This window comes from Rhineura floridana, chromosome 16, assembly GCF_030035675.1.
Source record: "Rhineura floridana isolate rRhiFlo1 chromosome 16, rRhiFlo1.hap2, whole genome shotgun sequence".
Taxonomy (NCBI): Eukaryota; Metazoa; Chordata; class Lepidosauria; order Squamata; family Rhineuridae; genus Rhineura; species Rhineura floridana.
In genome coordinates this window covers 35819646-35845068 of record NC_084495.1, presented here as the reverse complement: position 1 = coordinate 35845068, position 25423 = coordinate 35819646, and the positions used below count along the sequence as shown (strand labels likewise).

At 45.3% G+C, this 25423-nt stretch overlaps 1 protein-coding gene across 7 annotated transcripts in view; it reads right to left on the bottom strand.

Moving 5' to 3' along the window:
- Positions 1-562: 562 nt before the first annotated feature.
- Positions 563-25423, bottom strand: part of PLS3 (plastin 3) — a 58211-nt gene continuing 33350 nt past the window's right edge. For 5 of the 7 annotated variants that reach the window (XM_061598298.1, XM_061598297.1, XM_061598302.1 and 2 more), the window contains 15 exons: positions 21334-21422; positions 18051-18214; positions 16334-16463; positions 15493-15625; positions 14540-14621; positions 13510-13675; positions 11170-11312; positions 10501-10596; positions 8306-8501; positions 7186-7264; positions 6879-6993; positions 5275-5408; positions 4678-4801; positions 2933-3057; positions 563-2534 (listed from right to left, as the gene is read on the bottom strand). In XM_061598298.1, the coding sequence (XP_061454282.1) occupies positions 2402-2534; positions 2933-3057; positions 4678-4801; positions 5275-5408; positions 6879-6993; positions 7186-7264; positions 8306-8501; positions 10501-10596; positions 11170-11312; positions 13510-13675; positions 14540-14621; positions 15493-15625; positions 16334-16463; positions 18051-18214; positions 21334-21400 (1887 nt within the window). In that variant the 5' untranslated portion in view covers positions 21401-21422 and the 3' untranslated portion in view covers positions 563-2401. Of the gene's footprint in view, positions 2535-2932; positions 3058-4677; positions 4802-5274; positions 5409-6878; positions 6994-7185; positions 7265-8305; positions 8502-10500; positions 10597-11169; positions 11313-13509; positions 13676-14539; positions 14622-15492; positions 15626-16333; positions 16464-18050; positions 18215-21333; positions 21423-23415; positions 23438-25423 lie in introns of those variants that run through there. The other 2 variants (XM_061598301.1, XM_061598303.1) reach the window with 2 other exon arrangements.

The following is a 25423-nucleotide window of genomic DNA, read 5'->3' as shown; positions in this document are numbered from 1 at the left end:
TAAGTGACAGAGAAAAACACTAGAAAGCGTGAGATCACACTTGTTTGATGCAACATCGCACAAACTCCTTGCAAACAAATCGGGGCAAATGCTCAATAAACCGGCTGTCTGGAAGCAACCTCAGAGAAGCAGTGGCTGAGTATAAAGGCAGGGCTGTACATTCAAGAACTGCCATGCTGGATCAGATCCAGATCCTTCCAGTCCATAATTCTGTGCCAGGAATTCCAAAATGCCTTGGTTGAAGGGCTGTAGCCCAGTAATAAAAAAGAGCACTTGCCTTGCATGCAGAAGATCCCAAGTTCAAGACTCCCTGCCTGAAAGCCTGGAGAGCTGCTGCCAGTCAGTGTAGAGAGTACTGAGCTAGATGGACCAATGGTGCGACTCCGTATAAGGCCGCTTCCTGCTTTCCATCACAAAACTGGTCAATGACAGAAGAGATTGAACCAAAAGGTAAGATTTATTGAAGATACCCACTAGGCAAAGCTGGGGTTTAAACCCAGGGCTTGAACCAGGGAGGTGTAAGAAGAAGATGGTTTGTTTGTTGACAGAAATGAAACTGGTCCATATTTAAATGATTTTATTTCATCTATTGCCTTATCTCCGTATTACATCGCTTTGAATAGCTCAGAACAGCAATATGACCTCAAGGATAGCTAACAGCTTGCCAAAGCCAGAGTATATTTGCTCCTATGGATAAAATGCCTTCTCTTTGGTGACAACATTTCCCTTTTTTTAATTATTATTTATATAAAAAAATAGTTTCTGAAATCTCGGCACATTCTGCTCTTCAAGTTACTGGTCCCTGCTGTTTGTGGAATTGGCCTGGTCCCATCTGTCAAGCTCCTCTCACAGAGTTTGAACATACATCTAATAGCATCTTAAATATATATATATATATATATATATATATATATATATATATATATATATTTAGGGGAAAAAGTTACGTTTGTCATGCAGGTTCTGGGGAAAACAAAAACACAAAGATGTCTAGGCAAAATACAAACAGAACCAAGATAACATGGGAAAAATGGATTAATTTGGTTCTCTGGGCTTACTGAAGCTGTTGGCAACGCAGCCGCCGCTGACGGTGGTTCTTCTCACAAAAAGAACTTTTGTATCTATCTATCTATCTATCTATCTATAAAAAGAAAGCAAATAAAATAAAACCTGCTATGCAAGTGTCTGCAAAGAAATAAAAAATATGGTTAGGCTGTACAGGACAAAAAAGAGCAGCGCCATGTTTTGAGAATACTGCTGGAAGACTCACCTTTGGAGGTACCATTTCCACCCTCCCACCTCTGGTCTGCACCCTTCAGCAAGAGGTGCCACAGCTGTGTGCAGGCTGTTATCCCACAGGAGCAGTGGATGTTTTAAATTGGGCACAGAGCACAGCTTCCTAAGAATGAAAGCTTTCATTTTTAAAAAAGACCTGTTTCTAGCCTTATGGAGGTAAATATGAGTTTGAAAGAGGGTGTGGGCAATGCTAGATGAAATCTCGGAAGCCAGTGGGGGATGTCACATTAAGATTTCCAACTGGGGGGTAGAGTAAGGAATAAGCCCCTGGCATAGCCCGTCCCCATGACTCACAGTGCAATCCTAGCCATATCTACTCAAAAGTATTATTGAATTCAATGGGGCTTACTCCCAGGTAAGTGAGAGATTAGGACTGCAGCCTGAATCATGCAGAACAAATTATGCATACTAGGTTAAAACTGCAGAGAAAAAGATGCAAGATAACAGAAGACACACAACTTCATCCAGTTAGCATAATTTATACCAGCTGCAAAATGCAGCTTTTCTTGACCAGCATATAGATGCCTTTTCTTTTTACATCTGGAGTACAGACAGGGTCCTGGCTACTGCCTTTGCCTCAATGAAATGACAGCAGATTCAATGAAAACTCAACCCTCTCACACACATGAACCACCAGAAACAAATTAAAAACTAGACTTTTCTTTTTGTTAAGACACAAGAGTGAGATGCGTCACTATTAAGACGGATGCCAGCCACCTCCGGCAGCCTGCTAAAGAACTGAGTGTCTAGAGAAGAAAGCCTAGGCTGCTGTACCAGCAACCTGCTCCAGGAAGACAGACAAAAAGCTTTCCGCAGGCACTTGAGAAAACAAACCCTTTACAAATTCCTGGGGAAGAGAGCTGTAGCAGCTGGGTTAACACTCCCCTCTCTCTGAGAATTCTCACCGCATTCCCGCTTTGCAAAGCAAAGCGGAGAGTCCTCCTTTAAAAACAAAAAACAGAACAACCACCACGTTAAGAGTTCTTTTTTCCCTTTTTCTTTTTTGGAAGCCGACAGCATTTCAAGTCTGGAAACAGCTGCTCTCGCAAGACACAAACCGGGGGTGGGTGAGGAGGTCTAGGTGCTTTGGTTCTGGTGCCTGCTCTTAAACCCTCTTCATCCCCCGGCCCATCAAGCAAGCGAACACGGTCATGACCATCTTGGGCTTCACCTCTACGAGGTCCTCAGGGAGAGCGTACACCCGGGCCCCAATTCTTCTAGCCATCGACACAGCATACCTGGGTGCAAAGGAGGAGACATCAGACATCCTAAACCTGTTTGCCACTCAAAACAAGAACAACAAAGGAGATTTACATCTGCCCAAGCATGTGGGGTCTGGACAAGGGTTAGTTTCCCCATTAAAAAAATATCAACTATCTTTGGAATCCTCAACGCAAAAATTCAAGGAATATGATAATATCAGCCAGGAACAACCTTTGCTAAGCTGGTGTCATCCAGAAGTTTTGGACTACGATGCTGGCTGGGACTGATGGGCTTTTGTTCCAAAATGTCCGGGCAGCACCAGGTTGGCAAAGTCTGATCTAGAGTCATGAGTTTTGAATGAGGATACTCTGAGCAGAACACTTAAAAACAGGGCAGCAAAGATTTAAAAAGTGGGGAGGGAAAAGAGGCTTACTTGGCATTACTGTGTTTATCTTCCTCCAAGAGTTCTCCTGTCTTCACAAGATCGTAATTTATGCAGCCAGGCTGAATTGCATCAATTAAGTCCACGACTGCCAAGCTACTGCTAATACTCTTGTCCTAGATGAAACATAATTTAAAATATTAGGAATCGGGTGAGGGACAGTTGTGCATACACATCACATGCACACCCAAAACAGTGTAATTGTAAGGAGGAAGAAAAATAAAACCAAACATGGTGGAACAGGCAGCAAGTATTACACTCTGGAAGAATCAAATTCTCTCTGCGGAGGTCCACATAACTCTCATGTAGGTGCCCTATGACCTGTTACAGTGCTCAGTATCTATGGGATGCATCCAACTAAATCAAACTAACGAGTAGACCCACTGAAATTAATGGGCCTAAGTTAGTCACATGCATTAATTTCATCAGGTCTTCTCTGAATGGGGAAAAAAGTTTGGGAGTCACTGGCGTAGAGGCAAGATGGACCTCAGAGGAGAGGCTATTTCAAAGCTGCAGGAGCCCATGTGGTCAGTCAAAAATACTATTTACTATGTCTTCCCTCCACCACCCCCACTTTTAAAATTATGTTAGTTTTATTGTTTTGGGTAACATTTCATCTTGTATTTGTCTTATGGAATGTATGTGTTTTAAAAAGTCACTTGCTAAAATTATACTGAAAACTAACAACAATTAGACAGGCCTTTGAACATGCATTTATTTCTTCCAACCAACAAAGTATTTGTTGATACTTTTATTATTATTGTTTTTAATGATGTTTTTAGTGATTTTGAATGTTATAGTGTCTTTGTATGTCATAATTTATTTATTTATTTATTGCACTTGTATACCGCCCCATAGCCGAAGCCACCTCGATGTACCTTTATGAAAAGTGTGGCTAATAAATACTTTAATAAACAAACAAACAAAGTACTGAGGGGAGCATGCCAGACTGTAGATGGTAGGACTCACTAGATGGATTGTTCCTCCATAAAAAAATGGAAATGGACTGCCTTCAAGTCAATCCCGACTTATGGCAACCCTATGAATAGGGTTTTCGTGGTAAGCGGTATTCAGAGGGAGTTTCCCATTGCCTGAGGCTGAGAGGCAGTGACTGGCCCAAGGTCACCCAGTGAGCTTCATGGCTGTGTGGGGATTCGAACCCTGGTCTCCCAGGTTGTAGTCCAACACCTTAACCACTACACCATACTGGCTCTCCATAAAATATATATATATCCATGCACATAGAGAAGTAGTGCATCAGAGAGGACAGTTTGAGCCTAGCCTCACCAGCTAGATTTCTTGTACAGGGAGATGTTTATGAGTTTACTTTTTGGAAGGGTGATATTAAATCTTGTAAGTACCTCCCTCCTCCCACACAAACACACCACCGGCAGACTGAAGCAGCACAGCTCAGATCACCTTAGTGAGAACAAGGTTTAACTCAATTGTGGATCATGGCAGATCTAGAAATGGCTGGCAAACTGGTCATCCTCACAGAGGTGCCAACACAGGAAAACATTATTCCACAAGAGAAGCCCTCCTGCCTTTTCTTATCAGGATGGCCATTTACAGGATGGTGGTGAACATCAGGCCACAGAACGTGGTAATGGATACTTCCACCCAAAGAAATATTTCAGGAATATTTATACAAGCATAAGTCTAGAAATCCAACTAGCTCACCTTATTTTAAAACACAGAGAGAGAGAGAGAGAGAAAAGGAAAGCTATGCTGCACACCTTAAAGCTCTGGATAGAGCTCAATTTTCCGGCTTCTGCCAAGGTCCTGTTCACCCAGCTTACGATAATGTCGTCATTCGCTTTCTGACCATCCCCAAGATCCTCTAGGACATTCAGAGTATATCTGGGCAGGAAACGGGGAGACAGCATTATTCCCCACACAAACACAGAGGAAAGCTTTCAAATAAAACGGCTGTGTGACATTCGGGGCACAGCAGCAAGGAGGTAACCAACAAGTCAGAATGGATATGAGCTGCAGAGAGCCTGTGGCCCTTCAGATGTTGTTGGGACTTCAACTCCCATCAGCCCTAGCCAGCATATCCAATGGTCAGGGATGATGGGTTGGCAGCCTGCAACATCTGGAGGGCCACAGATCCCCCATCCCTGTGGTATGTTTAAGTGCCTTGCAGGACAATGGCTTATTTACTGGAGTTGCTGGGAAATGCTGGGTTTCCTTGGGAGCTTACCACAGGGACACATAAAATAAATCGTATAGGAGGTCAGCTTGATCATAGAATCACAGAATAGTAGAGTTGGAAGGGGGCTATAAGGCCATCGAGTCCAACCCCCTGCTCAATGCAGGAATCCAAATCATACCTTCTCATCAGCTGCCACACTAACGCCAGCGTGAGAGTCGGGTTCCCATCGTTGAGATCTTGCCCGCCAATGCCTACCAGGGAGAACTTTGCCGGATGCTTCCCTAAGTCAACAGCGTAATTGCAATTTTCTAGCTGGAATTGTGGGAAGGAGAGAGGAAGGAATTAATTAGGTCTTGCATCATGCTGTAAAGCTTCCTTGCACTGGTGCAATCTATCTAGCCCACTATTGTGTAGCCCAGTCTTCCCCAACGTGGTGCCCTCCAGATGTTTTCAACTACAACTCCCATCTGCCCCAGCTGTGAGAACTTTTGAAAACAGCAGTCTTGACCCAAGCAGGGAAGGGGGTGCAGCCAGATGGGATTTGTAGTCCAAAGCATCTGGAGGGCACCACGTTGGGGAAGGCTGGACTAGTCCGATCAGCTGCTACTCTCCAAGGTTTCAGGCACGATCACCTGTTATCTGCGACCCTTTAAACCAGAGACGCTGGGGACTGAACCTGGGAACCTTCTGCATGCAGATCAGGTGCTCTACCAGTGACCTTCCCCATTCCTCCTCAATGAAAGCACCAGTAATGACAGACAAGACGTCCTGCAGAGAGACATTGCCGGGATGCCTGCTCTTCTCCTGCCATGCACATCTGCAACAGAGTGTTCAGTGCACTGTAGTTGAGTGTGCTGTAGTGTTGAGTGCACTGCTCCCAAACGTTTCCACCCATGAACCACTTGAAAATTGCTGAGGGTCTTGGTGGACCACTTCATGGTTTTTCTGCCTGTTGTAGCAATTGTAATACAGTGCTAGATGCTGTAGGATTTTTAATTGTATTGCCATTGCTGCTTTTATCATATTGTATTTTCATAGAATCATAGAGTTGGAAGCGGCCTTTAAGGTCATCAAGCCCAACCCCCTGCTCAATGCAGCAAGTTAAAGCATCCCCAATAGGTGCCTACCCAGCTGCCTAGTCTTGAATGCCTCCATCATTGGAGAGCCCACCACCTCCCAAGGTCATCAGTTTCGCTGTTGTATCGCTCCAACAGTTAGGAGGTTTTTCCTAATGTTCAGTGGAAATCTGGCTTCCTGCAACTTGAGCCCATTATTATTGTGTCCTGCACTCTGGGACGATCGAGAAGAGATCCTGGCCCTCCTTTGTGTGGCAACCTTTCAAGGATTTTTATTGTATTACAATCTGCATTCCGGAGAATTCAAAAGAAAATACAATATAGGGAATAAAAGCAGCAATGCAAATGCAATTAAAAATCAATATGCATATTTAATATGGACATGCCACAGACCATCTGAATGAAGCCTGTGGACCACTGGTGGTTCATGGACCACAGTTTGGGAACCCCAGAGGTAGAATAAACTTGGCTTGAGCCAGGGAAGAATGAGGCCCAACAGGCTTACCCATGCCTGATGTGAACTGAGTCTGAACCCTGAATTTGCACCAGAATCATCTCTAACAGAAGGCACACAGGACTGCCTCAGCAAGCAAATCAATGGGTCAAGATTTCCCTGAAGTTTGAACACCATCACGGATTAAGGGTCAAGACATTAGGGGTCTAGAGAATAAGGAGTCTTCCTTCCCCCTGCCCCAAAATTTATTACCTTTTTCATGTTTGCTCCAAGTTTAGGGTACGGGGGCTTGTTGACCTTATTCCAGTCAACAGGAACTTTGATCTTTTCATAGAGCTGCAAGATCACCAGCGCATCCTGCAAATCACTAAAAAGAGAGGGCATCAGTTAGGGTCAATGTGCTTTTATTGTGCTCAAGGTTTAAATGGGGAATATCTGTGGGAAGTCCAGACGTTATTGGGGATCCATCAGCTGTAGGAGCCAACAGCATCTGGAAGGCTGCAGATGTTCTTTCTACCCCCCTTTATTAGAAAACAATAGTTCTAGCAAGGCAACTTACCCGTAGAGATGGTTCACGTGGGGGTTCACACCAAGAGAGTTCATCCAGTTCCGGAATGTTCTTTCTTCCCGGGTCTCGCCTAAACACACACCAAAAACGAAAACACAAAATGGAAAGGAGTTTAGATGCTGCCTTCCCCCACCCCATAAAAGTCCTTGAGGCAGCTTACAGACAAAAGCAACAAATATCGTAACGCTTGTAATGCAATAGCAACAGAGTGAAAATAAAACTGATTGAAATATACATAAAGCCGCAAAGATGAGAAGAAAAAGCAATTAAATCCTCATTAGTTTGCCAAGCTTGGGCAAACAGGACAGGTGTGATGTCTAAGACAGAGTCATAAACAGACCGAGTGAATCTCCAGGAACGGTCTTCTCCCCAGTGGCTACCCATGCAACCTCTGAAGAGAAGGACGCATGGATGCCTAATTTTTTCAGAGTGCAGGAGAGAGAAAACTGTTTGGAGTAAAGCACCTAAACATGTAACAAGTAACCTACCCCAGTGGGGAACAACAGACAGAAAGGCAACCCATGCTTCCCTCTCTGCTTCTTTTTTTAGAAACCACTTGCTGTTTGTTTTTTCTCGGGCTTTACTTCCTCCCTCTTTCTTCTAGTTAGTGTGAATGAGTGCTAGCCTCATGACTCCATAATGGCCACATATATGCCTGGATTCAGAATGGCTTTATTTCCCGACAGTAATAAACCTTAAGTTTCTTTATTCTTTCAGCCACCAGTCGCACCAGACTATTCATTTCTGCACTCCACTGCTACCAAACTCCAATAAAAAACATGTGCAGCTCTCCATCTGTAGCAAACACACACTCATTCACTCTGTACCACTGTTCTTCAACCTTGGGTCATAGAATCATAGAATAGTAGAGTTGGAAGGGGCCTATAAGACCATCAAGTTCAACCCCCTGCTCAATGCAGGAATGCATTCCCAGATGGGTCTCCAGATGCTGTTGGACAACAATTCCCATCAACCCCAGCCAGTTTAGTTAATGACCAAGGATGATGGGAGTTGTAGTCCAACAACAACTGGGGACCCAAGGTTGAAGAACAGTGACCTACACTGTCCCTTCTGTCAAGATGACCTGGGGGGGGGAGCAGCTCTTTCCTACCTTCCAGCAGTGTCCAGTCAATGTCCTGGTTTTCAGGCTTGGTGAGTGCTGGGTACTTGTTGAACAAGTTGGCCACGAAGGCCAAGTTCAGCTTCGGATTGCCGCTCACAACATCTGCAGGGGTGACAAACTGCCGGCAGCCCAGCCTGTCTGCCTGCTGCAGCATACACTCAGCCCTCTTCAAGTCGTCTTTCTCCTAGAAGGGCAGCAATGGCACAGTAAGCAATCAAGAGGGCCTCCTGCAGCCCCTTCATATACCACTGTGATTATTATTGGACTGAACACCTAACCCCATGTGTTGAGGGATCATCTTCACCCACGACCATCAGCACAACAAAACAAGCCAAGGAGTTTCAGGAAAGCATCCCAATTCAATGGCAGAGCACCTGTTGTGCATGCAGAAGGTCCTATGTTCAACCCCCAGTATCTCCAGGCAGTGCTGCAAATGAAACACTGGAGAGCTGCTGCCAGTCAGTGTAGACAGTATTGAGTTAGATGGAGCATTGCCTTGGTTTAAGGCAGCTTCCTATACTATCTTCCCCCAAATGTAGCATCTTCCCAAGGAAGGCAGCACAACAGCTATAATTCAGGCGTGAAACACAGATAATCAGTTTTTATTGGACAGCCTCATCACAAGGTGATGTTTCATGGTTACTAATTTTTTTAAAAAAATAAAACTGACCCAGTGAGATGGTGCTGCTGTCACATGAAATGCAATGCTCATTTTCAACAACTGACCTTCCCTGTGATAGCATCTTTACCGCACTGCATGAAGGGTAAACTTACAAAGAAAAGGCTAAGAAGATTTGGAAAGGGCATCACCTAAAGCGGCATTGTCCTGTAAGGTGCAAGGGCACAGACTCATCCTCAGAGAGCATCCCTAACAGAATCAGGCATTTCAGGCTGGTTGCTGTGCTGCAACTACTTTCAAAATTAAATTCCCTCTGGGTGGGTAAACATATCTTGTGGTGCCCTAAATCCAGCTTTTCTACACTATATGTAGTCTACAATGTTAAGCAAGCACCATCGCTGTATTGTTTTAGGTGCCTGCTAAAAACCTCCTTTTAAGGCAAGCTTAGCCAGCTATGTAATTTTAACATGAAAACTGCTGATTTTATGCATGTTTTTAACAATTTTTATGTTTGATTTTATTGGTGTTTTGAAGGAATATTTTAGGCTTAGAGGTTTCTTGTTGATTAAGCAGTATATAAATCTTGTTAAATAAGCTGAATAAAGGCAGCCTGATGCAATGAGGACTTCATAAAAAGCAGCATTCTGTGTTCATGGCAGGCGAAGGGTCATAGCTCAGCAGTCAAACATCTGGTTGAGAAGCAGAAGGCCCGAGATCAGTCCCCAGGTAGGGCTGGGAGAGACCCTCTGTCTGAAACCCTGGAGAGCTGCTCCCAGTCAGTGTAGACAACACTGAACTAGGTGGACCAATGGTATAGACTCTGACAATAAGGCAGCTTATTTCCTAGGAGTTCGTGAAAAACAGAAATGGACAGCCTTCAAGTCGATCTTGACTTATGGCAACCCTATGAATAGGGTTTTCATGGTAAGCGGTATTCAGAGGGGGTTTACCATTGCCTCCCTCTGAGGCGAGTCCTCCCCGACTGGCTAGGGCCTGCTCAGTTTGCCACAGCTGCACAAGCCAGCCCCTTCCTTGTCCGCAACTGCCAGCTGGGGGGCAACTGGGCTCCTTGGGACTATGCAGCTTGCCCACGGCTGCACAGGTGGCAGGGCACGTCACCCCTGAGCCACTCACTGTGGGGTGATCTTTAGCTGGCCCTTGACGCCCAGGAGACACGAGCGGGGATTTGAACTCACACACTCTGGACTCCCAGCCAGGCTCTCCTCCCCACTGGGCTATACCAGCTGTTAGGAGTTTGTAAGTAGTCTCTAATACACATTTGCAAAATTAAATGAGAGGATGCAACTTCTGGGGTTACAGTTGACTAACTTTTACTCAGGAGTAAAGCCACTGAAATGAATGACCATGACTAACGTGGGTCTGTTATTTTCAATGGGTCTATCTGAGTAAAAGTTAGTTGAATGCAACACATTATTATTGGGTTTCAACGCAGAAAGGGCATTCTGGCACATGGCGATGTAAAATTGCCCAAAAGCTAGACAACTAAATATCCAATCCCAATACTTGGTAGATTCACAGCAGGCCAAGAATGGGAATTACTTACATTAAAGCCAGACATGTTGACATCAATTTGTGGCTCTCCTTCTTTCTGTCCTTTGGGTGCAATTTGGTTGAGGAGATGGAAGTACGCCCGGGAATCCTGGAGGAGGCCAAACAGTAAAGAGGAGTCAGCCAGCGGCTTGCCTATGGCAATGCTGGACACAAGCGCAAGACTGGGTGCTATTAAATTAAGTTAAACCAGAGAAGTATGAATTGCTTTGGTACCTTAAAAGAGTTACTGAAGTCAGTGAGCTTGCAAAAAACCAAAGAAAAGGAAACAGCAAAGGGAGAAAAGGGGACAAAGGAAGGCGAGAGAGTGAATGGAGGCACAGCAGAAATCCGGTAAGCATGACAGGAAGAGAAGAGAAGAGAATTAGGAAGGTTAGATGGGAACCAACAGAAGCAGTTTTGATTCCAAAGGGCAGCAAAGATTCCCCGGAAGAGAATCCAGCCCTGGAGCCTCCCTTCCCACTTCCTCCCTGAAGCTATGGCAAGATCCGCAGGAACCACCGGGTGGTAGTCAATGAAGTCCTACTCACTGATATTAATAAACATAAGTTAGTCATATCCATTAACTTCAGTGGACCTCCTCTGAGTAGGACTACCATTGAATGCCACCCACTGCTCGGACCCGGTCATGCCACACACCCCTCGGTCTCCAGCTCACGGATACCTTGATCTCCGAGCTGAAGTTGTTGATCTTGTGCCACCCGGCGTTTTCCAAGTGGAAGTTGGCCCACCTCAGGAGCAGCTCTTCTGGAGACAACTTCATCAGGTCCTCCAAGGTCTCCCCTTCTCGAAGCAAAGCGGCCAAAGCTGAAGAGGAAGGAGGCGCTCATGAATGTGGGGAAGGATCACTGGGGTTGCATTTTCACCTCCTCTCTGATGACGCTAATTGGATGTCGGGCAACAATTTTCATTTAAAATGAGGGGCATAATCAAGCAACTAATTACATTTGCTCAAGTGGGAAAAGAACACAGGAAGCCGAGTCAGGTCATTGATCCATCCAGTTTAGTACTGACTACACTGACTGGCAGCAGCTCTCCAGGGTTTCAGACAGAGGGTCCGCACAGCCTTACCTGGATATGTAAGGGCACCTGGGATTTTCTGCATGCAAAGTAGAAGCTTTGCCACTGAGCTACAACCTTTCTCTTATCATAAGAAATGGTCATATGCCAAGTCAGACCCTTGGTTCATCTAGCTCAGTATTGTCTACACTGACTGGCAGTCCAGGATTTCGGGCAGGAGACTTTCCCAGCCCTACCTGGGAGATGCCATTGGGATGTGAACCTGGGACTTTTTTGCATGAAACACAATTGGTCAGCCTCTCCCCTTGTCCCCTGCTACTATCCTGGCATAAGCCCTCTTAAAAGTCACAAATTAAGGCCACAATCCCTTTAAACTAGGAGTAAGCCCTAATGAACTCAGTGGGACTTGCTTCTTAAAAAACAGGCTATAAAACATTCTGGTATGACTGACAGTTCTGACAGAATGTCTGTCTAGATATTCAATGGGTACATCTCCTTCCTTGCATGGTGTTTGGATAAGCAAGAGTTCAGTGCACACACCTGAACAGCCTTTCTCAACCTGGTACTCTCCAGATGTTGCCGGACTCCACCTCCCAGCAGCCCCAGACAACATGGCCAATGGTCAAGGATGATGGGAGATGCAGACCAAAACATCTGGAGTATACCAAGTTGGGGGAGGCTGCATGTTTGTTAAGGTTCTGTCACCTGTAGCAAACTCAACTCCTACCTCCTGTTAGTTTTCCCACTCTAAGGCAGGACTGGGTAACCTGTGGTCCTCCAGATGTTGCTGGACACATCATAAGCCACGCTGGCTGGGTCTAATAGGAGCTGGAATCCAGGAACATCTGGAGGACCACAAGTGCCCCGCACCTGCTCTAAGGAGCTCAAGGCTACATACACCAGAGGTGGGCAGATGCTAGACTGAGATCCCCTGGTAGATTTCTGGATGATGTGGAAAAGATCAGCAAGGGGTTCCAACTCCCAAATGTTTTAACAAAGACAACAGAACTACTTTCCCCACCTAAATTAGGCTGCTGAAGGATAATGATGAGTGGACTTTTGCGTGCAAGAGCTCAGCTCAGTTCTGGCACTGAAAACAAATACCCAGGCTCAGAATATGCTCAGAGGCACTCTTGTTCTTCAATTCTAACTGTCCTTTGCACCTGGCCTCTCAGTTCTGGTAAAGAAAAGGAAGTAGATCCAACAAGCCTGAAGTCTGCCCCTGGAATAAACAATTCTCCCACCCCCAATTTTACAAGCAAACCCCACCCTGTGATGTAGGTCAGGCCAAAAAGACAGTGACTGGTCCAATTTTGTTTGTTAAGGTTCATGGCTAAATGGGGATTTGAAGCTGGGCCTGCCTGGCAGAAGCCCAGCATTCCAACCACTATGAGGATGGACTCGATTGCCTTACAGGCCCCTTGCAACTCTACTATTCTATGATTCTATGCCACACTGGCTTGCCCTGTGGAACTCCTTGCCAATGGAGGTTTGGCAGAAGTCATCCCTGCTTGTTTTTAGAAGTTTTCTAAAAACTGTATTATTCATACCAGCTTTTAAAACCTGAGACTCTTTGCCAACCAGCTTTTACTGATGTGTCTGACATGTTTTAATTGTTTTTTTACTGTATCTTTTATGTTGTATACTGCCTTGTAATATTTTATATGGAAGTGCGGTTTATAAATATTTAAATAAATAAATAAATAAAATTCCATAGGAGCGGCCGGCACTCCTCCCAAAACAGAAGACAAGCAAGGGAAAACTTGGGCTTGTCAAAAAAGAAAGTAAAGGCTGCTTCCAACCTCCCAGAGCTCTTTGTGAGTAAACTCCACGGATGCAGTTCCATCGTGGCTTCTGTAGGAAACGAACCACAGGTCTACCCATTACAGCCAAAGGCTGGTAGACCAGGATGCCCAGAGGCACTAGGCTTCCACCAGTGACTTAGCCAGCCATCCGGAGAGGAAGAGTGCAGATTTGGGCTTACCTTCGTTTCTGCTGAGTTCTATGTCTGCAAACAAGCCAATCTTGATGATCTGCCAGAGAAGCCCTAGGACCAGATGTGGCTTCCCTTCCCGCAAATCCTCCGCTCCAATGTTGACCACGTGGCACCCGATGGCAGAGGCAGAGTTCAGAGCCAAGTTCAGGTTTTCCTGCAGACAGAAGGCCCGGTCAGAAGGGGACCCATGCAGGAGGCTTGTGACTTGGGAGCACAGCCTGTCTCCTGGCTGGATTCTGTTCACTCTCCGGGTGGTCAAATCCACTGCAGCCATACCGATGGCCAAAACCGCCGGGCTCTCCCTCCACCTGCCACCTCTACTCCGCTCCAGAGGAGCTACTTCTGCACTGGGTCAAATTTAAAAAGCTTAACTGGAGCAGAGGATTTAAAATTTCCCGTACTTTGAACCTCGAACACTGGCAAACTGTAAGAACGCAGGAAGCTGCCTTATCCAGAGTCAGACCATCGGTCCATCTAGCTTAGTATTGTCTACACTGACTGGCAGTGGGACATCCATCCATCCATCCATCCACCCACCCACCCATCCACCTACCTACCTACCTACCTATACTTATCTTATCAATCAATCAATCAATCAATCAATCAATCATTTGATTTATATCCCACCCTTTCTCCCAGCAGGAGCCCAGGGCGGCAAAGTCTTGGGGCTATAATGGAAAAAAGAGAGGGAGTCCAACAGGGTTTTTTTGGTGTTTGTATTCGTGCAGAGTCAGTAAGAATTTGTTCTCAAAAGTGCTATCCCAGAATGCCTTTCCATTTAATAAGCTTTGAATACAGCTGTAGTTATTCAGGCTCCGTGTTCTGCTACCTTGATTAATATTTACAGGCAGCTACTTTTCGATATAAAACAAAAGGCATGGTACAAAGGCCCCTTTAATATTTAAAGGCAAACAAAACTCATCTTTCTTGTGGTAATTCCCTTGGGTCAGTGAACAAATCCAGCATTATTTAAAGGCTTTGGGGAGAAAAAAGTGCCAGACGGAACAGGATCCCCTACCTGAATTATGAATGGTGTTAGCTTCTTCTTGTTGATTGCTCTTTCATCAATCGTGTCAGGAACAGAAAGGTTGATCATTTTACTGGTGGGGGGGGAGAACAAGATTCAATTTTTTTTATTCAGGATCAGAAGGAAAAATGTATTCTCAGCTAAAAGGTTCAGAAGCCTGGATAAAGTGACAGTTACAGAATAAAAAAAACTCCTGTATGTTTTTGCAGGAAAATACATCTCCGAATACCATTGTTAAGCTCTCCACATTTGCTCAGACAAGCACAGCAACTGTTTTTCTGTTCAAAGCTGATCAACAGGGAGCGCTTATTTTCTTCAGTTATTCACCTTGATCTAAATTGTTTTAGCAAAACTGTCCTTAAAGCATATACTCTTATTGAAACAGTTAACAGATCATCAATTTTTGGCACTGCCTCTCCCTTTAGTTTTTCCACCCCAGCTGGTCATTAGAACTTGCAACTAAGAAGTTGTCCCTGAGTGTTTATTTTCTCCTCCCTCCTAATCCAGTTTCCTTTTGTGCCATGTGTTTGATAAGCCTGATGGCAGGGAGTGTCCTGTTTTAAGTGATCTGTAAACCACCCTGAAAGCCTTTTTTGGCTGAAGAGTGGGATAGAAATTCTTTTTTTTTTAAAGGGTAATAAGATGTGCATCTCCCTGAGGTCTCTGAAGAAATCATGCAATAAAAATGAAAGACTAAAAATCAGCATGAAAGGGAGTGTGACATCAAAATGAAGCCACGTGAAACACATCAAAAACTTATGCCAACAGGAAGGATCATATAGGAACACCGTTTAATTGGCAATGGTTCTCCATTTAACTATCAAACTTACTTTAAATGCTTATCATATTGTCACAGCAGCAGCAACAACAGCAATTCCTTCCTTTCTCCACCTTTCCAGTCGCGCCCGTAATGCAAAACAAGAAAAGCTCTCTCAAAAACTTACCACAACACAATCCCATCCCCGACAGCTTTGAAGAGATCATCTGTATTTGGGTTCATGGGAATGACATGCCTGCAGTCCGGGTCGTTTTCCAAAGCTTTGTTTATCCAGTTCACAAAGGCATATTTTTCTTCCTCTACAGAAGAGATAGAGATAGAGAGATTGTAAAGTTCACTGTATGGTTACTGCTCAAACAAGACACTAGGAAAACAAATTTTAAAAAAGCAACACCACCAGAGCTCAGCATTGTATCAAGCATCAGAAAACCTTGGGAGAGGCTTTCTCCTGGCTTCTAATCACTTGAGAATAAATGCCATGGGGGGAGGAGGCTAGCACATGGAAACCCATGGCCTTGAGCACACGCATGCACGCACAACAATAAAATACCAAACTTTCTTCTGGAATTTGCACAATCTTAACAGTTGGCGCTCCAGCATTACGGGCTAAGGGGGCAACAAATGTGCATGACTGTAACTGTTATGCACAGATTGCAGAACATGCAAGGGCTGATCTGAGTATTTCAGATCTAATGCAAAGCCTGCTGAAAGGGATCCCCCACATTATTCTGCTCCTTGCAGTGGATTTAACTTGCAGTGCCTGCAATTCCCTAACTGCAAGCATCGTTTCAGCCGCGGCATCTGGACAACAGGATTCAGCTGGAGCTAAGGATTTGCTTCACTGGGCTAGAGATGCTTGCAGTGATGGTTGATCAGTTCTTTTTGGTTATGCCATCGGTGCACCAAATTTAAACCTCAAAAGGCAGAGAGGGAAGATCTTGATGGCAAATGATGCAGGAATATATTTCAGCTTAGCCCAAAAGTTTATTCAAATGTTGCAGGGATACCTGAGTAGGAGTGCTGGGTGCCTTCACTGGAGAGCTCAGATGTGCCACCGATAGCACAAATGCCTTCTTTTCTGTTGATGGCTTTTCTGAAAGTTTTTGCGATATCGCTGCTTTTCACCTCTTGGAAGATCTATACGAATAAACACACACACAGCTAGTTAAAGGCTTGGCTCTTACTGAACGGCTAAGCCTGAGTCTGAGTTGCACCACGACAGACTTGCAGCTCGGAGGCTGATATTCTTGAACTTTCCTCCATATCCAGCCACCCCAAATAATAAACAACCACAGCAGATAGAAAACAGGCATCGAGAAGTTTATGTGGAGGAAAATGTTTAGTATGGAAGAGCATTCAATCCTGGGGAAAAAAAGAGCCCATCAGCCACCTCTGCCGCTACAATATGAACTGGGCTTTGACAACTCAGTGAGAACCAGCTCAAAACACAAATGGGATCTGCAACAAAAGGTTGCAGCGTGGAGCAGTTCCCAGCTGAGGATTCCAGCCACTCCATTCCAGCCCACCTCATCACCACCACTGTTATTTCTGTACCCCCCTCAGCCCAGTCAGCATTCCATGACTGCTGAATATACTCCGCCTGCACTGCACTGGTTTTGGGTCCCCCCCCCCCAAGGGTCTGATACTTCTGCAAACTGTGGAGTTTCCCTGAGTCTGCTGATACCTCCCTCTTGCACATGGGTGCTGCCGGTTTGGCCACATAAGGAGCAGTGCTCGGAGAATTGAGATCATTATCAGCATATGGCTCCATCTGCATTGTACAGTTACAGCATTATCATGCCATTTTAAACAGCCATGGCTACCCTCAAAGAATCCTGGGAACAATCGTTTGTTATGGCTCCTGGTAGCTGTTAGAAGACCCCTGTTCCCCTCACAGAGCTACAATTCCCAGAGTTCCCTGGGAAGAAAGATTGACTATTAAACCACTTTGGGAACTGTAGCACCGTGAAGGGAAGAGGGGCCTCCTTTCAGCAACCTTAACAAACTACAGTTCCCAGGATTCTTTGGGGGAAGCCATGACTGTTTACAAGTGATATAATATTGCTTTAAATGTATAGTATAGATGGTGCCCAACTCAGAGAGCAGTCAGGAACCTGCGGCCCTCCGGATGTTGTTGGACTCTAATTCCCATCAGCCTGAGCCAAACGTCAAGAAAGGTGGGAAGTGTAATCCCAGCAACATCTGGAGAGCCACAGGTTCTCCACCACTGGTAAATATGATCAACCATGAAACAGCCTCTAGCACTTCTCTGTGCAGGCTCCAAAACATACCAAATAAGGATCCAGAGTGCCATTAATCAGGATCAACAAGAGCTTCTTTCAAGGAGTCAGAGGGCTTGAGAAAGCCTAGGAAGATTTTTTCCCCTTTGGATGGCAGAGCCCCCCCCCCCAAATATCACATCACGCTGCATTTGAGACTCCCTTCTGTTTCAGAAGCAGTCTGCCAGGTGGCCCTGAGAGCAAGCAATGATGCTGTCTGAGACAGAGAAGCCTAGAGATCCAAGACCTTTAAAAAGTGGAATACATTTTAAAATAACTACCACCAAGTTTTAGATTACAGTATTCCATTCAGCTCTGTTGTGCATATGACACCATGCCCCATTTTCATTAAAGAGCTGCCTTGCAACGGAAACAAGGTGCTGAGGTTTTAAGATTAAGGCAGACACTGAGGACTAGCAACAGGAAGTTTATAAAAACCACTCACATAAACAAACTCTTCAAAGCTGATCCTTCCATCTTTATTCTTGTCTCCATCTATCATGAGTTTCTGGATGATCTCCCTCACTTTGTATCCAGGAAGGGGAAGGTTTGCTTCCTTGAAGAGTTCGTGCAACTCATAATCGCAGATAAATCCATTGCTGTTCAGATCTGTCGCGCAAAATATTAAAACAGTGGAGACGAAGTGTTGGATTCATTTTGCGGAGTTAGTTTTATTATTTGTATCTACATTATATTGTTCTAAGCCAGTAGTTCCCCAGGTTTCCCCCCCCCATGGACCACTTGAAAAGTGCTGGTGGTCTGGGAGGACCACTAAATGATTTTTCTGCCTGTTGCAGCAGTTGTAGTGCCCTGTGCTAGACGCTGAGTGATTTTTAATTGTCTCTTTATTGCTTATGTATTGCATCTTAGAAATCAGATAGTAATACAATTAAAATGCAATGTAACAAATGAAAGAAACAATAAAAATAAATATGAACATTCAGCATGATAGACATGCTGCCTCCCATCTTCAATCACAAATCCACAGACATGCTGCGGACCACCTGGAGGAAATACACAGACCACATTTGGGGAGCCTCTGTCCTAAGCTTATTCAGAGTACACACACGTGCATGCGATCCCATGGAGGGGCTATAGACAGCTCAATACAACAAGCAAATCATATAATACACAGGCGCTACAGACCATAAATTTAACCAAATTAACAGCAGTTCGAAACAACACTGCGATGAAAGGGAGATTCTGATTTCATCCTCTCCTATTTCCTAAGGTGCTTTTTGACCTGACCCCAAACATATACAATAATATGATCAAAGGCACCTCAGAATGGACACTTTACAACCTGGGGGCCACCACAGAGAAGACCCTCTCACACCCCACCATCCCACAAACTTCACAGGGTGGCAGAAGTGCCAGCAAGGCCTCCTTTGCAAATCTCAATATCAATGTGGGTCTATATGGGGAGGAGACACCACTTCTGCTATTTGGGGTCGAACTAGCTGGGGGTGTCGCTGGGGTGTGTGGACAGAAGCAGGATATATATTTTAAAATAAATTAAAAGTATTATTATTGCATTTTTATCACACCTTTTCCCCAAGAAGCTCTAGGTGGTGTACATGATTCTCTCCCCTCCTCATTTAAACTCCACAACAGCCCTGTGAGGTAGGTAAGGCTGAGAGGCAGTGATTGGCCCAAGGTCACTCAGTGAGCTTCATGGCTAAGTGGGGATTCGAACCCTGGTCTAGACAACACTCTAACCACTGCACCATACTGGCCCAGCTGACATATCATCTCACAACCAGCAGGGGTCTAGTAAATGCCCTCCAACCACTTGGGGTTGCTAATCAGTTTCTTTCACACAAAGGCAATGCGTGCAAAATCCAGACAGATGTTAGGTCACAACCTCATCGCCAACATGCACTGCTGACCCGATTTTTCTCTCTCTCTTTGAATTGCCTGGCATCTCTTCATACAGTTAAGACTTGCGCCTCGGTATATCCTATTTTCATCACAGGGCTGAGCTGATCCACTAGAGGGCAGCACCAAGCAAACCTGTCACACACGTAACCATGCAGGAGAGAGTTTTGGATTCAGCTTGCTTCCCAGAGCCACAAACACAACTCCGGTTTTTGAAAATTTCCCCTTATAGGTCAAGAGCCTGACTTGAGCATCCCTTATTCCCTTCCCCACTTCTTGGGGCCCATCTCTTGGACCTCATGTCTCCCCATGCAGCTTCCCCTGCCTCCAACAAACATTGAAGAGGGAAGGAATGTTGCAAAACCAGCCCTGCATGGCTGGATATTTCTGCATGTTACAAAAACAGCCCCATGTGGTTGAGTGTGTGGAGAAGCCAGGTTTGCGAAAGGGTGCTGCTTTGGGGGCTGTGCTCGCCATCAAGTGTCAGGCAGGTGACCTAACTGCACCCACATTTTTACTTTTTAAGAGGGAACAAATTTTAAGCTGGTACCCTTAACCTGGACTGTGCACGCACCATACGGTTAAAGCATGTAGCTTCCTCCAAAGTTCTTGGGACATGTAGTTTGTAAGGATGCTAGGAATTGTAGCTCTGTGGGGTTGCAGGTTAAACTACAGTTCCCAGGATTCTTGGGGGGAAGCCATGCGCTTTGAATGTATGGTGTGTACACAGCCCTAGTTTCCTATAAAGTCAAGAATTCCCTCTCCCCTCAAATCTAGAGACCAGAGGTGCTTCTGTGGACTGGTGTGACGCCCTTCCCTGGCTCTCCCTGTCAGGTTCCTACCTGCGCGTGGCTACTGCCTGTCACTAGGCACCACCAGGGACTCCACCAGTCCAGACTGTCCTTTTTTATTGTTTCTCTCCCCGCTCTAGCACAGATCTCAGCAGATCCCCCTGCTAGGCAACCACCAGTCACGTCCTAATACTAGTATTCTCAGAGACTCTGAATACTGGTATTGTTATTCTCTTCACCGCTGCCACCATTTGTTACAGTTTCCCTTCAGCCTTGGTCATTACCTTACCCTCCCTTCTGGTCTGTGAAACCCCAGCCAAGGATCAGGCCTTTGGTAAACCAAATTAAGTATTTATTAAAGATAACAAAGCTAACAAGATTAACAAGATTTCTTCTTAAGGTACATAAGCATATGGTTTTACTCAATACTAATCCGAACTCCACCCCCCTCCTTCTCCACTCTCTCCTGGCAAACCACTCTCTCAAACCCACCAAGCAATCCACTCTTTCTCTTCTCCCCCCAGATTCCACTCTCACTCTTCCTTTTATACGTTCAGCCATTTTAAACACTCAGCCAATCATCTAGCATTCTACTGCCCATTCACTCCCCCTCCTCTTTCACTCCACTTACCATGTATCTTCTAAACAACAACACTTACCATATATACATTAATATAGGAACATCACAACTGGCAACTGCATTATTCTCTAAGTCCAACTGTGGCTCTTTCTGCGCCCTATATCTAGAGGGAAGAGACCGGTGCCCTCCAACTCCCTTCTGCCCCAGCCAGCATGCAGGTGTGGGTATTGGTTAGAAAATCACTGAGGAAACGGTAGCCACATTTGTGGGGGGGTTGGGAGTTGGGGCTACAAGAGTTCTTTTTTTAAATTAGCAGTTAAATACCATGGGTAAATACAGCCAAAGAAGGGTAAACCAGACACACACACAAAATATTACGGGTGCCAACAAATGCTCCTTACCGTGCAGCTGGGAAGGCGTCCAGCTCCCGATGCCCAAATGCATAATTCACAACACTGGAAGTCATAAAACCCACTTACCAACTTTGGCAAAGGCCTCCCTGAGTTCCTCTAGCTCATCTTTAGATATCTGTGTAACGTTGGCCATTCTCACACATTAAAATAAGTACCTGCAAAGGAGGGGGGGGAGGAAGAGAAGCAGGAGAACCAATGAATCAGGGGCATGAGCCTCACTTTCGAAAAGCTTCCTCGTTTGACAGACTGAAATACAACAAACAGAAAGTGGATTTCGGCGGCGGGCTGCTGCCGCGTCCGTCTCTCACAGTGGAATGTCTGCAACCAGAAGAGCCGTGTGGCCCCGTCATGCTAGATTAGCCATGGAAGTTGTGAACATCAAGACATGTCCCTGTTTAATTTTGTGGCTTATATTGTGGCTGCTGGTTAAACCATGGAATTGGCTCCCAGAAGAGGCAGTGATGGGCACCAACTCGGATGCCTTAAAAGGAGGATTAGACAAATTCAAGCTAGCAATGGCTGCTAACCACGAGGGCTACGTTCTACTTCCATTGTCAGAGGCAGTAAGCTGGGGACTGTAATCACTGTGTAATCACAGCTGGGGAATGAAAGCCGTCTGGCTGGCTCCTAGTAAATCTCATCAGCTCACAAGTTTTGCAGAGAAGCAACATTATACCCTTTGAGACACCTGCAAACCCCAATGTTTTGCATTAACACTGTCAGCCAGAACACTACCACTAACACTACTAACTGATTTCTGTCTGGTTAGGGGGAGGATGCTTTTTTGTTTGTTTAATGTAACAGCTCTTAGAGAACTGAAGTTTTGGGTTATCAGCATCAACAGAAAAGATGCACTCTGATTACATTTTTCACTCTAAAGCAGATTTGCTATTATGGCTTCCCATCACCCGGGGAATTTAAATGTTTTCAGCAAATAAACAAATCCCATCAACTGTGTTCTTGAGCTTTTAGCAAATGCTCACTCCACCCCTCAGCAAGTTATTTATTCTTCCCATTTCTGACCCACCCTTCTCCTAAGGATCTCCAGCTAGCACTCAGCGATGGGATTACCCTCTCTTTCATCTTCAAAAAATCATTAAGGGGTAAGTTAGGATAGGCTGAGAGAGAAAGCAGATGGATAAAGGAGGCCCAATGAGATTCAGGATGCAAGGAGGAATTAGAGGCAGGGCCTCCCTCGGAAACTCATCCAAGGCTGAGTGCCATCTGGCAAAGGTGGCTAACCTGGGGCTCTCCAGACGCTGTTGGGCCCCAACTTTCACCTGCCCCAGCCAGCATGACCAGGAGTCAGGGAGGTTGACGGTAGTAGTCCGGCAACACCCAGAGGGCTACAGGTTTCCCATTCTGGGAAATGGAACCAACTTTTAGTAAGACTGATCAAAACCAGGGTGGGGAACTGGCGGCCCTCCAGATGCTGTTGGACTCCAGCTCCCACCAGCTGCAGCCAGCGTGGCCAGAGATGGTGTGAGTTGTAGCTCAGCAACACCCAGAGGCCATCACATTGCCACCCCTGCTTTAGCATGTCCCTATCACCATCAGCTGTCTTTTTTCCTAAAGTAAAGATGCCCAAATACTTCAACTTTTCATTATACAGCAACATCTGGATTCCCAACCCGCTGTACAGCTCGGCTACTGACATGGAACAGAACGCCTTCACTAGGGGGTCCTTCCAGGTTAGAACAGAAGGGCGGACAGGACACAACAGCACAGTTAGAAAGGGGAATGCCGGGGAAAGCACTTTGCTTTGCTTTCATCCTCATGGATGATGGCAGTAAACTCGAGAGAGAAGATACTTTTGAGGCAGAGCCAAGACCCCTGTTAACCTCAATGCTGCTCAGACCTTCATTGGTACAGAATCTTAAGGATCCAGGACGAAAGCTGTCCTAAACACTGGACAGAGCAGACAATTCTACAGCCACAGATACTATAGTGGTGAGAGCAAGATTCCCTAACCTGGTGCCCTCCAGGTATTCCTGGACTCAAAGTCGCACCATCCCTGACTGCTGGCCATGCTGGCTGGGACTGATGAGAGTTGCAGTCCGACAACCTCTGGAGGGCACCAGATTGAGAAGGCTGCACTAAGACCAAGGAAACATGAATTCAAGATCCCCACTCAGCCATAGCACTTACTGGATGGTTACCACCAATCAGCCAAGCCTACTCCACAGGGCTGTTGTGAAGAGACAATGTGTGGAGGGAAAGAGAATGCCAGGCCCTCAGTTCCTTGGAGGAAGGTCAGGAAATAAAATGTAATAAATAACCAATGCAAACGCAGGCACATCTGGCATTCACCCTCAGGAACATGTAAGAACTTTTGAAGGGATTTATTTTGTGTGTGTGTGTCTCTGTGTGTAAAAGCATGATCAATAAGTGAAGAGCCATGCAAGGGCTATTTAATACTGTCTTTTATGTTGCCTTTTATGTGTGCAAATCTTAGGTTTCAAGAGTCTGTGAAGACGGGGTTATGATTGTAGGGGTTATCAATCAATCAGTGTATCTAAACTCATTTGAAATGTGGTGTTGGAGGACAGCTTTGCGCATTCCATGGTCTGCGAAAAAGACAAATAATTGGGTGTCAGAACAAATTAAACCAGAACTATCACTAGAAGCTCAAATGATGAAACTGAGGTTATCATACTTTGGACACATCATGAAAAGACATGATTCACTAGCAAAGACAATAATGCCAGGAAAAACAGAAGGGAGTAGAAAAAGAGGAAGGCCAAACAAGAGATGGATTGATTCCATAAAGGAAGCCACAGATGTGAACTTACAAGATCTGAACAAGGTGGTTCACGACAGATGCTCTTGGAGGTCGCTGATGCATAGGGCCGCCATAAGTCATAGTCGACTTGAAGGCACATAACAACAAATATAAAAATTGGGATGGGGAACTGTTTTCAGCTGAAGGGCCGCATTCCCTTCTGAGCAACTCCTGGGGGCCACGCAAGAGGTATGATCACAGAGTTCAAGGACACATCCCAGCCAGGCAAAGACACGCAAAGAGCGTGTGAAGCACAACGGGTGAGGAGTATGGCCAGCAACTCATTGCAAACACTAAGTTCTTATCCGCATTTAAGAGAGGCAGGAGCATCACAGCAGCCTCATCAGGCCAGTTCACGGCCAATCTGAGAGCATCACTGGTGCAGGTGACAAAGATGATGGGGAGGGCTTGTAGCTCAGTGGTAGAGCGCTTGCTCTACATGCAGAAGGTCCCAAGTTCAATCCCCAATGGCAGCTCCACGTGTGGTTGGGAAAGATATTGCTTGAAGACCTGGAGAGCCTCTGCCAGTCCATGTTGGCAATACAGAGCTCAATGGACATGTAGTCTGACCCAGTATAAAAGGCAGCTTCCTACAATCTTGAAGAACGGGAGGGGATCTAGGAAAAGAGGCTCTCTCACGGGAATGTTCCAGTTGGGCATAGAGGGAGAGATACTCAACGTGAGCCAGAAAGGCAGCACAAAAGCAAAGAGGGCAAAAAGCAAACTAATGAAGGCCCCCTTAAGAATATAAAGGTCTAGGGCAGAGGTTCCCAAACTGTGGTCCACGAGCTTCATCCAGGAGGTCCACGGCATGTCCACATTAAATATTCATATTGATTAATTGTACTTGCATTGCTCCTCTTATTCCATTGTATTGCAACTTGAATTCTACGGAATGCAAATTGTAATACAACAGGAGGAATAAAAGAAGTAATGGAAATACAGTTCAAAATCCTACAGCGTCTAGCACAGAGCGTTACAATTGCTACAACGGGCCGAAAAGCCATTCAGTGGCCCATGGGTCTAGAGATGTCAGAATGTAAATTTAGGTTGCAATCCAAGACACACTTACCTGGGAGTAAGTCCCACGGAACCCAACAGAGCTTACTTCTGAGTAGACATGTACTGGATTGCACTGTTAGTGGCTAATGGCGGTAGTTTTACTGACACGTTTTCATTTGCTCCCATTTATATATTTCATTATAACTGCATATCTTTATTTTTATTGTTGCTATTAGCCCTAGGCATCGTCTCTACAAAAAGGCAAGCTATATAATTTTACTTCTAATGCAAGCTAAACGTGCTCCTTGTGGACACCCATGTGTGGAAATGAAAACAACCTCTATCAGGGAAAAGCAAAAACAAACCCTACAA